This window comes from Corvus hawaiiensis, chromosome 21, assembly GCF_020740725.1.
Source record: "Corvus hawaiiensis isolate bCorHaw1 chromosome 21, bCorHaw1.pri.cur, whole genome shotgun sequence".
In the NCBI taxonomy this organism is placed as follows: domain Eukaryota; kingdom Metazoa; phylum Chordata; class Aves; order Passeriformes; family Corvidae; genus Corvus; species Corvus hawaiiensis.
The window spans coordinates 9837432-9853836 of NC_063233.1; the positions used below are offsets into that span (position 1 = coordinate 9837432).

At 52.1% G+C, this 16405-nt stretch overlaps 2 protein-coding genes and 1 non-coding gene across 3 annotated transcripts; all 3 read right to left on the reverse strand.

The window, feature by feature from the left end:
- Nucleotides 1–515: 515 nt before the first annotated feature.
- On the reverse strand, nt 516–11530 carry ZMYND19 (zinc finger MYND-type containing 19). The gene is made up of 6 exons (XM_048325894.1): nt 11417–11530; nt 11001–11060; nt 9694–9800; nt 4521–4661; nt 3398–3578; nt 516–2070 (listed from the first exon to the last, which is right to left on the reverse strand). The coding sequence occupies exons 1-6, from the start codon at nt 11465–11467 to the stop codon at nt 1927–1929; spliced, it is 684 nt and encodes a 227-aa protein (XP_048181851.1). The 5' UTR covers nt 11468–11530; the 3' UTR covers nt 516–1926.
- Nucleotides 11531–13476: 1946 nt separating this feature from the next.
- RPL12 (ribosomal protein L12) lies at nt 13477–16401 on the reverse strand. Its single transcript, XM_048325472.1, has 7 exons — nt 16272–16401; nt 16123–16196; nt 15671–15769; nt 14915–14996; nt 14203–14289; nt 13661–13773; nt 13477–13572 (listed from the first exon to the last, which is right to left on the reverse strand). The coding sequence occupies exons 1-7, from the start codon at nt 16306–16308 to the stop codon at nt 13567–13569; spliced, it is 498 nt and encodes a 165-aa protein (XP_048181429.1). The 5' UTR covers nt 16309–16401; the 3' UTR covers nt 13477–13566.
- On the reverse strand, nt 15154–15281 carry LOC125336891. Its single transcript, XR_007207876.1, has one exon. It is a non-coding gene; the product is annotated as a small nucleolar RNA SNORA65 (small nucleolar RNA).
- Nucleotides 16402–16405: the final 4 nt, after the last annotated feature.

The following is a 16405-nucleotide window of genomic DNA, read 5'->3' on the forward strand; positions in this document are numbered from 1 at the left end:
ACCAACTCCTCCCTGCTCGGTGCTGCTCAAGTGTTTAAGGGCTCTAAGACTGCACTTTGTTTTGACAAACATGATTCCTGGTAATAAAATGGAAAATTGGCAGGACAAATTGCAGCCTTTTAAACAGGCAAGGAAAAAAAAAATCAATACTTCTGCCCTGTTCAATGGATTACCCCAAATAATAATAAAAAAATATTCCTTATGTCCCATTTTATATTAATCAAAAAATGTGCAGTTCATTTCAAGGAAAGAATGAAATGTTTCCTTTTAAAAAAGGAATTACCCATTACAGGAAAATGTGATTAGGTCCCGCTTGGTTTTTTCACACCGAAGGGCATTTTGGGCTGCCTGAACAGAAAAATTACAGTACAACCATGGCTTAAGAGTGGCAACTTGACCAAGTGCCTTCAAGTGAACTTCCAGCAGGAAGTTTCAGAAGTTCTTCGCTATTTCCCAAGGTGCTTAAAGCCAAAGGATGAAAACCCACCCAAATATTAATAATTCAGAACTTCCTGTGCAGATATTAGAAACAGAATATAATATTGGAAGTCCACAGCAGATCAATTTTCTAACAAATTGAATACAAGCAAGACCAACATTGCAACATGAAGTGGCAAAGTGAATCCTGATTGAAAAATCAAAATTCTAAACGGCTTTTACAAAAAAATTTTCACAAAGCACTCCAAGAAAGGCTCTGCATTAAGCACTCAGCAGCTCACATTCTTCTACTGTGAAGCAAGACTAACACCTGGCACTAAATTATCCATTTAGTTCTTCAGGAAACTCAACTGATGTTCCTTACACTTCTAAGGCAAAAATGAAAAAGAAAATGGTTATTCATGAAAAGAAAAATAGGCATGTGCTCTGCAAGGGAAATCTTCCTCCCATTCTACTTTGTTACTACATAAAAAAAAGTCAAAAAGTAATTCTTGAATTAATGACAACTCTTTAAAAAAAGTGAATAAATAATTCAAATTACCCAGTATTAGATATTTAAACATCTCTGCACATGACTGGAGTGTTTGCTATGCTACGGGGAAGCTACGAGGGCAACCACATCCACACACAGCTGCTACCTGAGCTCCCCTACCACTGCCTTCTGTACAAGGGCTTTGGAACAGAAAGCTGAGCCAGCTTCCTCAAAATCCTGGCTGCTCTAAGGCCCATCTCCAGCAGCCCCTCCGAGGCAGCCCTGGCTGCAGTGCCTGGACACAGATCCCAGAGGGTCCCTACAGCCCATGCCAGCTCCTGGGGCACTGCTCCTACCCTGCAGGCACTTCCAGCATCCAGGGGTGACTGAGCTCTGAAGGCAGCTGGAAGGGAAGGGGAAAAAGCCAGAGAGCAGACATGGATTCATTCCAACCTTTACTTTGTTTGCTCTTTTTTTTGTTTGTATTTTCTTTTAAATAGAGCTTCCATGCAGAGTTCTCCAGAGTTAGTGCTGATGCCGGAGCCTGCCCCGCCGGCCTTGGCACTGCCACAGACACTTCTGCCACATGGGAGGAAAAGCTTTTGCTACATGACTTTTTTTCTTTTTTTTTTTGTTTTGTTTTGCTTTTTTTAAACTTTTAGGCCAACAACATGTTCTCATCTGAACATTACAGTTAATGAGTGCTATCAAGAATTCCTAACAAAAACTGTACATGAGTTTACAAACGTATTAACATATAAATAATGAGAAGCTTCCTGCCTGGAGCCTCCACAGTAGTCTTTTTGCTTGAGAATATAATACTGGAAGGGCAGACCCGATCCCTTTCCACAGCACCAGTCAGAGCTGGCTTAGTCCAGTCAGCCGTTCTGCTCAAGCATCACAGGGTTTTTCTTCAGTGCCTCTGGCTTCGATAAGCAGTCTGTCATACTGTGCAAAAGCAAGAGTCCAATGCCTTTGGGAAGGAATCCTGCTGCTGAGAGGCCTCTGCCACCCGGTCATCGTTCTGGTCCGAGCTCCTGCTGGAAGGTCCTTTTCTTCTCCCGACAGTGTTTCTTGTGAGCAGGCCAGTCCTTCTGCTGGCACTGCGAGCCGCAGTACCGCGCCACCTGGCAGCGGCCACAGATGTTGAATTCACGTAACTGGGGACAAAAGATGGCATTAGAGGGGCTGCTCAGGGCCCAGGAGAACCTCAACATCGCTCCCGAGGGGCACCCCAACAGCATTCCCAAGAGAACCCAACAGCATTCCCAAGGAGCTCCATGATCAGGTCTTGCACGCCTGTCACACACAGGTGACAGGACAAGGATAAACAGCCTTAAGCTGAAGGAGGGCAGGGATAGATGGGATATTGGGAAGAAACTGTTCTCTGTGAGGCCCTGCCACAGGGTGCCCAGAGCAGCTGGGGCTGCCCCTGGATCACTGGAAGTGTCCAAGGCCAGGCTGGACAGGGCTTGGAGCAACCTGGGATAGTGGAAGGTGTCCCTACCCATGGAATGAGAGGAATTTTAAGGTCCCTTCCACCTAAACCAGGCTGGGATTCTGGGATTCTATGAAACACAACATCCACCATGAGTATCAGAGAATCAAAGGGGTTTGAAGCAATTTCAGTGGTTTTACAGTTGCTCTTATAAAATGGGCTTAATAGACAAAATATTGGAGCATTGCACGTTTGTTGTCACAGTGCTGCCATTTTGTCAACTTAAGTTCTGTTTTCAACTACAAACACCTGAAATTCAGAAAGTATCAGGAGGGCTGCACAAGCTCAGCCACTGCCAAAGTTACTGTTATCCAGGGAGCTTTTGGGCACAGGCCCAAATTAAAGGCAGAGCTCCCTCTGCTTCAAATACAGGGCATTTAAGATCATTTTTGCAAACATTCCCTTCCCCAAAGCAGGAAGTGGAACACAACGGGTTTAGCCCGCTCAGCATCTGCTCTCACAAGCCCTTTATAGATAAGGCATCTGTGTGACAGAGGCACAGCCCATTCTCTCACTCCTGATGTTGCTTTATCTTCCTCCAGCAGAACCTTTCCTCCCAGCTCTGCCCTGAATGAAGGCCACTCCAATTCACCTTCTGCTCAGGAAATGGTAACCAGGTTATTTTTTGATTCCATGACTGCCCAAACCCTCTTACAATGCTTCCTGTTGCCTCACACAGCTGCTCACTCATCCCAGCTCTGCTCCCTGGAGGAAAGCTTCCACCTGGCTTTTTGTGCACTCTGCAGAAATCACCCTCCTCCCAGCAGCCCAGTAACATCCACTGCTCCAATCAAACCCATGTTCCCTCCAGCTGAAAATTATCACAGGGTCTGGAGGTTCAGGCCAAAGAAAACCTGAGTAGAAGAAAATTACTGGTTTTAGCCACTGAATGGCTCACGTAAAGCTCTGCATTTTAAATAACAAATAAATCCCTGGACACCCCATTAGCCCAAGGCACTCCATGCTCACTCCCAGCTCTCTGAACCCACCTGTTTTTCAATCATTGTGCAGGGAGGGTAGTGACATTCATAGTAAGTGCAGGAGTTCTCTTCCTCCTCCACAACATCCCCGTTAGCGTTGTAATATCTGGTTACATTCAGGACAGGAAACTGCTCTTCTATGGGGTCTGTAGGAAGCTGTTGGATTGCCAGCCAGTACAGACTTTGTTCCCTGGAAAAAAAAAAAAAAACAAGTACCAATTTGGTACATCAATTCATAATAATCATACAGAGAAACTGATTCCAAATTTATTAATAAATAAGGTTAACATTGTATTTAGCCTCACACTGCACGTACTGCTCATATATTGGGTATTTTTAGGGTTATTTTAGCCCAAGTGCAAAACTCAGAAGTTTAAAAGTATCAATCAAGAAACATTTCTACCAAGCAAAACTATTTCTGTGCAAAATTATTCACACCAAGTCAAAATTTATTTCTGGCTTGAAGTCTGTTCCTTGCTCTTGAACCCCCAAAATCACACAGAGCATTTGTAATTCACTACAACTTCTCAAAATCAGTTTAAGCAGCTCCCAACATCCCCATCCTAAAGGTACTGCAGGTGTTTCAGGAGAAGAGTGTGATGTGAAGTCTGGGGTCTCCCACTGTGTCACATTCCTGATTATCCAGATCCATCCTGGCACAAAGAGTTTGATGTGCTGAGTAGCATCAGTGAAACCCAGCCCGTGGGAAGCTCCCACAAGCTGCTGGTGAGAGGTGCTGGAAGCTGAGCCCAGACTGACACTGAGTGAGTCCAACCCCAACCCACAACTTCCATCACGAGCATTTTGCAGTTCCCTGTTCCCGCAGGTCACACTGGAATTTCGGTGTCTGAGAGGCAGAAGGCAGCGAGATGTGCAGCTTCCCCTGAGCCTCTGCTCAGCTGGGAGGGCACAGAGGCTTCCTGCTCCTCCTGGCACAGCCCCGAGGGTGAGATGGTCCCTGCACAGCAGGGCTGGCGAGCACAGACTGTGCCCCAGGTGAGGACGCCGGGACAGAGCGATGTATAAAGCATCCAAGGTCAAATCAAAAAGGCTCTGGCAAGGCAAAACTCACTAAAGGAAGGAGACAACATTTGAAGAGATCCTTCATTCCCCCTGCCAGGTGCTGCCATACCTTTGTTTGCTAGAGATTTCCTCAGCCTTGGGCTTCCACCCCCACGGGACGAGGCGCAGATTGTCCAGGCGGTTGTCCACGGTCACGGAGTTCAGATGCACCACCTGAAAGCCAGGAGCAATCCCTCCCCGGTGCCTCTCCCTGCAGGAGACAAAACCAACCTGAAGGTCAGTGATGACCAAGAATAGCTAAAAAACAAAGGATCACACCAATTCCAGAGGCAATGTGATTGGGACCTGCTGGCACTGGGCTGCCAACAGACTCCAGTGGCTACTTCAGACAGGGCAAGTCCCAGGAGAAAGTGCCTTTTTCCAGCAGGTGATTTCAATTATACATTAGTTGAATGAAAAGGCACTCAGAGTATAGAGTAATTTTAAGCATATTGCTTAGTTCCAGAGTCTATTCCTGCAGTTACTGCTAGAGATCCTTGGAATTAGTGTTCCTTGAAAGGTGCCAATGCTGGCTTATTATTTTCATAGGAAATTCTATCAGACACATTTGTGCAAGTTTGGCACTGGTGTGGAGCCACAGAGCTTGTTATTTATGAAGGAACCTCCCTGGGCAGCCACAGGACAGAGGTTTCACCAAGTATGCAAATGCTTTTCAGACTCTAATTGTGTGTAACACACTGAAAGTCTGAAATGACTCCACAATTGACCAAGAGGCACCTGAAACTTGCCCAAAACCCAGAGCAGGACTAAGCCAGGATGGCTGAAGGGGGAATCTCCCCTACTGCCTTCTAAGAGTTTCCATTTTCCCCCTTCCCCTTTTCACCCCTCCTTTCTCTGTTTCATAAAGTTCTCTGTCGAATACCCTCATGTTTGACAAGTTTCTGTACCACTTCTTGCGGGAATCCCCATCCCAGCTGAAATGCAAGGCTTGGACAGAAGGCTGTGCCCCTGTGTTTGCTCTGCCATGAGGAACTTCCCAGCACAGGAGCACAAGGGCCAAGCAGAGCTGACAGCACTCACTGAGGTAACCCAGCACCTCCTCCCTGGAGATCTTCCAGCAGCTTCCCACAGCTTCACCCAAACCCAGCCTGGACACTGAGTCCTGCTCAGCCTTTACTGAACATCTCAGCTCAAACAGTTTATTTAATTTTCAAGAGGTATTTGCCTGAGTTTAAAAATTCCCACTTATTTTAACCTTTACAAAGCTCAGCATCACCCAGCAGAACAGAAAACTCATTTCACTGTGATCTACAATGAAAAATGTAGGATTTTGTTTTCCTGATCAAAATCCATACAGACATGGATAAGTTATACACCTTGGGGGTAAGAAAAACTCTTGCCCCAAAACTTCCTAGAATTTAATGAGCAGAATCCCCTTGGAGAGGGCTACAAGCAGCACCTACACACAGACTGTGCTCCAGCTCCCACAAGGAGCTGCAAGGACACCCTGCACGAGAACAGAGCCTGGAGCCTCCTCCCAGGGAGTCTGCTGGGCCTCCATGGAATGGGGAAAAGTTCTTCCCTTTGAAGGTAAAACAAATAAAATCCTTCTTTTGGGGAAGAAGAAACCAAACTACACACATAAAAACAAACAAACTATGGCAAGGAGTCTGCTGAAGTGCCCTAAAGGAGGAAGCCTGGAATCCCAGCTTGATTTGGGCTGGAAGGGACTTTAACATTCAGCTCATCCCCTGCCATGGGCAGGGACACCTCCCACTGTCGCAGGCTGCTCCAAGCCCCAATGTCCAGCCTGGCCTTGGGCACTGCCAGGGATCCAGGGGCAGCCCCAGCTGCTCTGGGCACCCTGTGCCAGGGCCTGCCCACCCTCCCAGGGAAGGATTTCCCAATATCCCATCTGTCCCTGCCCTCTGGCAGTGGGAAGCCATTATAGGAAAAGCTACTTCTCAGTTGTTGAAGGCCAGCAGAGGGTCTGGCAAAGGGAATCAGGAATCCTGAGGGCTCCAAGTGGGAGCCCAGGAACTGGTGAACTGCTGAAGGTGCACAGCAGTCAGATATGGAGACAGAGAAGGAGAGAAGGTTCTCAGAATGAGCCTAGGACAAAGTGCCAACTGGAGAGATGGGACAGATAGGAGCAAGGAATCTGGGAGGAGGAGACAGAGGTTCAGAGCAAGAACAAACTGAGCGGGGGGGGGGAAAGGAAGGGGATTCCAAGACTAAGTTAAGAAATATTTTTAAATTTGATTGGATGAGAGTTTAGAAACTGCTAGAGTTGGGGAAAGAGAGAGGATTATGAGAGATTGCTCCCGACACTGGGAAGTCACAGCAGAGTGGCACATACCTACCCCTGCTCCTCCACAGCCCAGATCTGCACCCACCACCCCAAAAAGCAAATTCTGACCAAATCCCCTCCCACACTGCACCAATCTTTCCCTCCCTGTATGAAACCACATTGATCTACATCACTGGCAGCTTCTCTGTGACCTCAAGTGACAAAAGCCTAAGTAAAGGTGCAAGTTGGGCCTTGCTGGTGAGCAGTGAGTGTTGAACACCACTGCACTGAGGTGTCAGAACTGGTAATGCCAAATTCAGCGTGGTCCCTTCTCTGCACACATCACAAAGGAAGCTTTGAATGCATGAGCACCTCCCACTCCCCTCCCCAGGCTTCAGTCTGAACCATGGACCACCCCAGTTCATCCAAACTGGGACCCCAAACTGGGCAGCAAGGACAGGCTGTGGAGAACCTGCCTTGTCCCTTGGAGAAGGAGCAGAGAAACATCAGTAATGCAGCCAAAACTCCTGCAGGGCTGGAGCTTCTGCCTCTCCCTGCACTCCTGAGCTCCTGCAAGATGCCAGGCAAAACCCTTCCAGCAAGACTTTTCAGAGAATTATCTGGATTCTGCTCTTTTGGTATTTCAGCAGCTTAGAACCCAGGACTGGAATACAAGTGCAGACACAGCAATTCCAGGCACCAGGAACCAGAACTGAGCCTGTTACAGGCAGCAAGATGGTAAGTGCTCTAAAAAAAACCCTAAAAACTCCCAGAAATCAGGTCTTGGATGTCTTTTTGAACATGCAGTTGGTGATACTTATGACTAATCCCCTGCTGCTGCTGTTCCCCAGGGAACATCTCTGCACCCAGCAGAACACAGAGAGCTGGGATTGCTCCACAGGGAACGGGCTGAGGAGATGAGACTTCTGCAGAGACATCCAAACCTGCTCTGAGGGAGCCAAAACTCCATGTGGAAATCACAGCAAGCACCAGAGAGGCTGAAGAACCATCAGGAAGTTCCTCCTGTAAGAATTTTTGCAGCTTATGTGGGGAATTTCCAGCTCTTGGTTGCCTTTTGATCCCACAGTTCCCCCTGCACAGGGCAGCAGGAGGGCTCTGGGAGAAGGTCCCTGTCACTGTTGCAGCTCCAGGCTTTCTATCCCAAGGGCCTCCTGACATGAACAAAACAACCTGCTTAACTTATAAAGAAAAAGGAATTCAAAGATCTGTTTTACTTGTATCTACCACATGCCACTCACTGTATCTTAAACCAGAGGCACACAACTCGGCTGGGTTTTCATGGTTTTGGGGGTCCATGTGCAGAGAACAACTGAATTACACACCTACACTTGCAGCAATCCATGTTCTTTGGTCTTCATTCATCCCAGGAGTGAGGCTGGCACTGGGAAGTGCAATCACTGCCTGGCTCTGCCCAGCTCTCCTGACTCTCACAGGCTCCAAACCGCCAACACTGCCCCTCCTCACCAAGGGAAGGACCTGCCACTACTCTCCAGTTCTGGTTTGTGCTCAGAGCAGCCCCCAAACTGCTCTGTTTAGCTGGGGCAGAAGCTGCACAGCCCCTGCAGCCAAAGTCACCAGAGACTCAGCCATGGACCTGCAGTGCTTGGGCTGCAACTGAAGATCAGCAGCACAAACACCTTCAGGACCAAAAGGATTTCACAGTAACAGCAGAGGTATTTTATATTTTTTAGTCCAAAAATCTGCCTTTGCAACTCCAGAACTGCAGCTCTGCTTGCCTGGCAGCTGACACCCCCCTCTGTGCCTCTCCAAAATCCCCATTACACACAAATCTCTTATTTTTCACTCCAGCCCATGCTCGAGTGACACAATTTGAATTTCCTAACTGAATATGCTCAAATTACTTCCTAATTTGAGTAAAACAAGCCAGAAGAGGCAATGGCTGGGCTGTGTCATAAACAAATAGCTGGGCTGTCATCATTTGCACAGCCTTCAACAACTGACCTGAATCATTTTAAGGTGCTGTTTAATGCTACTTACAGATAATAATTATGACTGTCTGAGGTTCACAGTTAGCAGCAGCTGTCAGTGATTTGCTCCACATGCTGCAGCCAATTTCATAATTTCAACAAAAGTTCTATGTGCAATAAGATTAAACATTAACAGATGCAGGTTAAAATCCATATTTAATAAGCAGATTGGAAATAATAATAATGGTCTGATAGTCTTCCTGTCTCCTTCCTCTTGTGCAGAGCCTGGTTCTGGGGAATAAAAGGTAACCTGGAATGATAAAGGGCATCCTGGGCACTGTGACTTCCAAGGATATGGAACTGAATAGAAAATATGCTTACTTTTTCCAAAAAGGATTTTAAAAGAACTAAGGTTTCTTCAGCAGATCCCACCTTTTCTATAAACCCATCAACATCTAGAAAGAGCAATAGATCAGCTCAGAGGGTAAGCTGCTCTCACACGAGGAAATTGGCCCCTGATTCTTAATGTTAATCCTATGAAGGATTTCAAGGATTTGTACAGTATGGAAAATAAGAAGCAGCAGCTGGTATGATATGATGAACCATCAGCATCACTTCAGGCAGTTTTGCAGAAAGCCATAAAAAACACCTCAAACTTTAAAGTTATCAGAAGCTCCCTTTCTCCAGTGCTCTGCCAATTGTCAGTGGACAAAAAACCCCACAACAAACCTTCAAAGGCTTGTCTTCACCTACTGAATGGTGCAGGTCCCCTCTTTTTCCCCCCAGCTGAAGTTTGAGCATTTCTCAGGTGTAAGCAGGGTCTCCATGAATCACACTCACCTCTCACTGCTTTCCCTGCCTGGAATGTTTCACAGGCTGTGCCGTGTGAGGACTCTGCAAACCAAAGCCCTGTGGGCACCCTGTGCTGGGTTTCCAACTCTCCTGAGGGGACTTAAGTTACTACAGGCAGAGCAATCACCCCACACGAGTTGGTGGCAGCAAACTGGGTGAACCCTTAGCTTTTCTCTCCCTCCAGTACCCACCAGAGCAGCTCGTGCAGGAGGCGGCCTGAGCCCCGGCCCCGGTTCTTGTCGAATGCGTAAGCGAAGATTTTAGCACCATTCCCATCAGCATCCACCTCCATCCGAGCCTAGAGGGAAGGGAAAGGCCGTGAGATCACCCACACAGGGCAGCAGAGCCCCTGCTCCACTGGGATGGGGGTGGACCCAACATTTCACACTCGTCCCTGTGGGTCACTTGAGCTCGGTGCCATCTGAGCTGTCTCAAACCCCCAAGGGGACCCAACCAGCCCAGCTGGGAAAGGGCAGGGAGGAGCTGCCTGGATAAGGAACAGCAGGAATCCAGCTCTGGGGCTGGGATTCACGTCAGGATCCACATTCTGTCCCTGTGCAGCCAGCAGGGCTTTGCTTTAAGCACTGCCCCTACACCCATCTCACTGGGGTGCTCCTGAGGGTGAGGGCCTGGCCTTTTCCCTGCACTCCACAAGGTTGTGCAGGTGCCAAAGCTCACAGAGTGCAGCAAGAATTTGATCCATTTGGGACAGTCACAGTGTGCTACTGCCACCAGTGACAGAGACACTCACAGTGGCTGCCAGAGGGGAGGCATGGACAAACAGGGAGTGTTCTGGCAGCAGCACGGCCACAACTCCTAAAATTCCTAAGAACAGCCCCAAAACATCCATTGCACAGCAAGAATGTAACAAGTGATGGTCCCTCCTCCAAAAAAGCCTTATTTGTTGAAAATTTTGTAATAATTTTCTTTTACTTTCAAAGCCTTGCTGGAACCCACTTACCCTCTTCCAGTGGATGTTAAGAGTAAAGGACACATTTTTTTGTCCCATAATCAGTTACAATAATACAGGTTTTTTTTATCCAAGAGTAAGTGCAGAGTGAACATTTTTAATGTTTGCCAAACCACGGGAGGACAAATTACCAGTTCTCCAAAAGCATACATATAGTATGAAAACTAAAAACTGCATAATAAATTAGTAAATACATGTTTTAAAACAGTGTTCATCTAATTATAAAAAAAAAAAAAAGAAAAAAGAAAACCCAGAACTTTTCCTGCTTGGAAGCCTCCACGTTGGGACTTCAGTAACTTAAAACTGGTTCTTTTTCCCCCAATCAGGGGAGCTGCAGGCACAGCACTTCCACGAGCGGTTTGATTGGAGCAGAGCACAAGCAAAGCAAAAAGCCGAAGCTCCAGCGGGAGCCCGAGCACCGGGAGGGCGCGGGGAGCGGCGGCGGGGCCGGGGCAGCCCCGGGCGGGGAAGGGAGTCACAAAACCCGGTAAAATAACGCGAGGGGAGCGCGGGCAGCGGGGCCCTCACCTCGAAGGAGTAGCTCTCCACCAGCGGGATGTCCTGCTCGTCGATCAGCGTGTACTTGGTCTGGAACACAGAGAGAGCCCCGTCAGCGCGGCCGCACGGCCCGGCACGGCTCCGGCACGGCTGCGGCACGGCTCCGGAGCGCACGGCACGGCTCAGCAAGGCCCGGGACTGCACGGCACGGCTCGGTAAGGCCCCGGCACGGCTCGGTAAGGCCCCGGCACGGCTCGGTAAGGCACAGCACGGCCCGGCACAGCACAGCCCTCCCCGCCCGGCAGCACCGGCCGGCCCGCCCGTCCGCTGCCCCCCGCCCAGCCAGACCCCTCGCCCCGGCCCCGCCGCCCCCCGGCCCGCCCGGCGCGGCTGAGCCGAGCCCAGCCCGGCCCGGCCCGCCGCGCCCGCCGGCGCCCCGCGCTCACCTTGCCGGCCACCCGCCCGAGCCGGACGATGCCCAGCTTGAAGTCGGTCATGGCGGGGCCGGGCCGGGGCCGCCGCTCGCCCCGCGCCGCTGCCACGCGCCGCCGCCTCGCGCACACCCGGGGGGCGGGGCCGCCGCGCCACCGCCCCCCCGCCGCCCCTCGGCCAATGGCGGCCCGCGCCACCGCCCACCCTCGCCCGGCGGACCAATGGCGACCTGCGTTGCCGTGACGTCACACCGCGAACGCCGCCGCCGCGGCCAATGGGCGCGCGGCGCGCCGCGGCTCGGATCACGTGGGACGGGGCCGCGGGCGCGGGCGCGGGAGGCGCGGGCGGTGACGTCACGTTCGCGGGAAGCTTCGTGCCGGCGGCAGCGGGGGCGTGGCCGCGCTTAAAGGGACCGCGCCCCCCCGGGGGCCGGACGGGGACAGCGGGGACGGGGACAGGGCCGGGGACACCCCCGGGGACCCTGGGAAAGGGACAGGGACACCCCCAGGGCCGGCGAACCCCGGGCTCGCTGCCGGCGGCACATGGCGGCCCGGCCCCGCCGCGTGGATGCGCCGCCGTTCGGGCGCTCCGGGGGCCGGGCCGTGCCGCAGGCGGGGCCGCGCAGCCCCAACGGGCCGTGCGTGGGGAGCTGCGTCCCGGCCGGACCGGGCAGGGATCAGAGTGTTCAGAGGTGGAGAAACCCACAGGGATCATGGCGTCCAAGTGCCGGCCCTGCCCAAGGCACCCAAGAATCTCTCGCTGTGCCCGGGAGCGGTGCTGGGCTTTGCCTGGGAGTGGTGATGTGGCCCCCGGAAGGGGCTGTGGAGCCCAAACTGGCCGTGCCCTGCGTGGGGACGGCAGCCAGGCCCAGCTGGGACACGACAGAGGGACCACAGAGCCGTTGTGGGGTCACCGCAAGGGACTCCCCGTGAGGGCAGTTACTGCCAGCCCTGGGGGGTTACTTCAGCACCCGTGAGGGAGTCACAGCAATTTTTTGGTTCAAATTTCAGCCCAGGGGATTCTCTGCATCTTCCTTCCCTCAAACCCTAAAGATTTGTGGGATCCTTCTCCCACAGCTGCTCCATCTGCTCATCCCCAGCCTGGATTGGTCCCAGGAGTTGGCCCCAACCCAGGTGCAGCTCCAGCACCTGGCATGGTTAAACCTCACGAGGTTCCCATGGGCCACTTCTCAAGCTTGCCCAGGTCCCTCTGGATGCCATCACAGCCCTCAGCTGTGGCACTGCACCCTCAGCTTGATGGCACCTGCAAGCCTGCTGAGGTTGCATTTGATGCCTTCGTTATTAAAGATATTAAATTAAACAATAAATTATCAGCAAGATAGGTGATGTTAATGTGGGTTATTACCTTTGGAACCCTCTGCCTCCTTTTGAAAGAGCCCGATTTGGAAAAAATGAATTCTTGGCAGGGCAAACCATCCTTCCAAGCATTGCTTGGCTTCTACCAGAGCCCCTGCCCTCGGGCAGCATGGGAAAGGTTAGGGATCCTTTCCATGGAACTCCCCTTAAGCAAAAGGAATCATTTTTCCAATTGTTTCCAGCACTGCCAAGTGGAGGAAAACCCCGGGCAGAGCTGCCCAAGGCACAGCCACACCAGGGAGGGACAGGCAGATCCCTGAGCTCATGGGATTCCCATGTCTGGGAATACCCAGGTCAGGTTTTGCTCAGTTTTGCTGGAGGAGCAAGGAGGGTCCAGCTCCCCTCCACACTGACAGGGACACAGTGGGATGTCCTGGACAGTTGGTGTCTGCCAGGGCTCATGCATTTGATAAAAATGGTTTTTTGATCATGCCTTTCCCTCCGTCACTACAGCCCCACTTCAGGCTCTGTGGCCCTCAAGCCACCAGGGCACTGACCCACATTCCATCAGGGAGCAAAGGACACAAATGGATCTCATTTTGAATAAGCAATGCTTAACTTTCTGCTCATTCCTCAGCACGTTTTTTAACAGCCACACTTCCATCCCTGCCCCAATCCATCCAGAATGGGCACGGACGCCATTTTCCTAAAGGAAAATTCACAGCATGGGACAGGGACAAATCAAGCCAGCACCAGAGTTTGCAGACAACTGGGTCTTTTATTAAAGTATTTAAAGTGCTACAAAAAACTGAAGGAGCCTTTAAGTAGCAACTTCCTTTTCTGCAGTCTTAGCTCTGTAGGAAGAAGGAGACACAGCTCATTAGTGGAGTCTGTCAGTAATTAAACGTGATACAGCAATTTCCTTTAGAGCTGGGCACTTACAGCCGGGCACTCGATGGCACCACTGTTGATGTCATCGATGATGTCGTGGGGGTGTCTCCCATCAATGCTGCAGCCCACGGACTGGGCAGTGCCAAGGATCTCCTTGATGGTCCCTGCAGCAGGGAGATGCAGCTGGTCAGTGCTTTACCAGGGGAAAACATCCCAGGAACTTACCTGGAGCAACCTGGGCTAATGGAAGGTGTCCCTGCCCACGGCAAGGGGTGGAACTGAATGAGCTTTAAGGTCCCTTCCAACCCAAACCAGTCTGGATTCTGACACAGGGAACTCCTCACAGCTCTCAGCTGTCCCCTTTCCCTCTGGGGTTTGCAGGCTGGAGCCTCAGGGCTCACCAGGGAACATCAAGTCACTTACCCAGATCTCACACCCTGGATTCCCCCAGGAACACACTGGAGAGCGCTCCCTGTGCCTCTCCCCTCCCCAAGTGTTGAGGCTGCCTGTTCCCAACTCAGCTGTGAGCCCTCCCTCCTGGGATCCGCAGCAGGCAGAAGGAGCATTCCCTGAATCCCACCGCCAGGACTCACCCGAGAGCTCCCGGGCCAGGGAGCGGTGCCGCATCTGCCGCGCAATGTTCACGATCTCGTCGAAGGTGACGCTGCCGCTGTGCTTAACTGTGAAGGGAACAGCAGCACTGAGGCCACCTGGGCACTGCCAGCTCCTGGTTTCCTCTGGGAGCACCATTCCCAGCACTCGGACCACGTGGAGAGCTGGGAGTTTGCAGCTCCAGCAGGGCTGCTGTCAGTGCTGCAGCTCCCGGACTGCGGCACCGAATTATCCCCAACTCCTCTTTCTAAGCTGGAATTCTGCCAGCTCCCCTCTGGCTGTACCAGGCCCTGTGCTACAGCACAGCTACAGCTGCCTGTTTTACCCCAGCTTTGCCCAGAGCAGCTGCGGCTGTCCCTGGATCCCTGGCAGTGCCCAAGGCCAGGCTGGACATTGGGGCTTGGAGCAGCCTGGGACAGTGGGAGGTGTCCCTGCCCATGGCAGAGGTAGAACTGATGAGCTTTAAGGTCCCTTCCAACCCAAACCAGTCCAAGATTCCGTAATCTCCTAAAACACAGAGCTCTGCTGATGTGCCATCTGTTGGTACCCTGGCACTGCAGGAATGGGGATGCCCAAAACCAGCCTCGTGTCCCCCATTTGCCAGTTTATGCTGAATAATCCCAGGGGAAGCTACTGGTATTTCCCCTCTTTTAGCCCCAAAACATTCAGAACCAGAGCCAAGGGAACACTTACTGTTCTTCTGCTTCTTCCTGTCACGAGGTGGCTCCTTCAGAGCTTTGATAATCAGAGCAGAGGCAGAAGGAACAACCTCTATCTAAATAGAAAGAGATTAATTTCCCCCCTATTCTGCACGGAATTCTATTGCTAACAAACATAATCAAGCAGTCAATTATCTCAGCAAAGGTAATTGCCAGAGCAGTGTGGGTTTGGTTAATTCCCTCATGCTCCAGGTTTTTTTTTGTGCTGTAGGAATCTGTTCCCAGGTTTTCGGCACAGGCCTCCCCACATGCAGGAGAGGACTGCTTCCTGCCTGGGGCTTCCTCTCAGCTCACCACTGGAATGTACCAGCCACGGGCATCAGAACAGGTACGGTGGCAGGTGGCTACAGGAATTGGCAAGATTTCAATTTATTTATTTCTGTGCTGCTTTAAGTAACGGTGTTTTTTTTTTTTTTTGCTGGTTGGAGGTTTCTGTAGAAAGAACAATTCATCTGCAACAGGATGAAAGTTGAATTTTGGTACATGAGGATCATTTCTCAGGATCCTCCAGCCTGGCAAAGCCCCAGGCTCCACACACATCCCCCCACCCACGTTTTAAGGTCTTCTCAGAAGACCCCCACACACCCCCTGTGTGGCACTCATTTTATCCACCTCGGAAGGATGAAGGGCTGAGTGGACCCTGCCGGGATCCCGGCTGGTGGCTGGAGCAGGCAGAGCTCGGGTGGGCTCCATGCCTGCAGCACCGGCCGGGCCCTGCGGCGTGCGGTACCTGCGCTTGCCTGTTCTGGATCGTCAGCTTCACCGTGATCCGCAGCCCCTTCCAGTCGCCCGTGGCCTTGGCGATGTCATCGCCCACCTTCTTGGGGGACTGAGGGACAACACGTGGAGATCACAAAGGGCTCGGGTTAAAGCCGAGAGCCCCAGCGCTGCCCCGGCTTCTTCTCCGTGTGTGCTACTGCTGAACACCTTTACTCCAGGATGGAGCAGCACCGCCCCGGTGCTCCCCAGGGCACGCTTCCCACCACCTTCGGAACGCATTTTATCCCTCCTGCCCCCCAGGACACGCTGAATTTCCCCCGGGGTTTACTCATTCCCCTCAAGCAGGACATGCTTCCCACTCCGCTCGGGACATGTTTCATCCCTCTCCTCCCAGGCCACGCTCGCCCCCGACCTCCCACCTCTCTGCCCTCGCTCCCCCAAAACCCCGTCTCCGGTACGTACCAACCCCAGGGGTCCGATCTTGGGGGCCAGCGCGGACGTGGCTCCGACCTCGCCGCCGGTGCAGCGCAGGTAAACTGCGGGGACAGCGCCGCGTCAGCCGAGCCCGCCGGGCCCCGCCCCCCCTCCTGCGCCTGCTGCCCGGTACGTACCGACTTTGATCTCGTTGGGGTCGAACTTGGGGGGCATCGCGGCGGCGGATGGCGGCGGATGGAGGCGGATGGAGGCCGGTGCCGAAAACCAGGCCTTCTGGGACAGCGAAAAAGGCGGGGATGGCGGCGTGGGC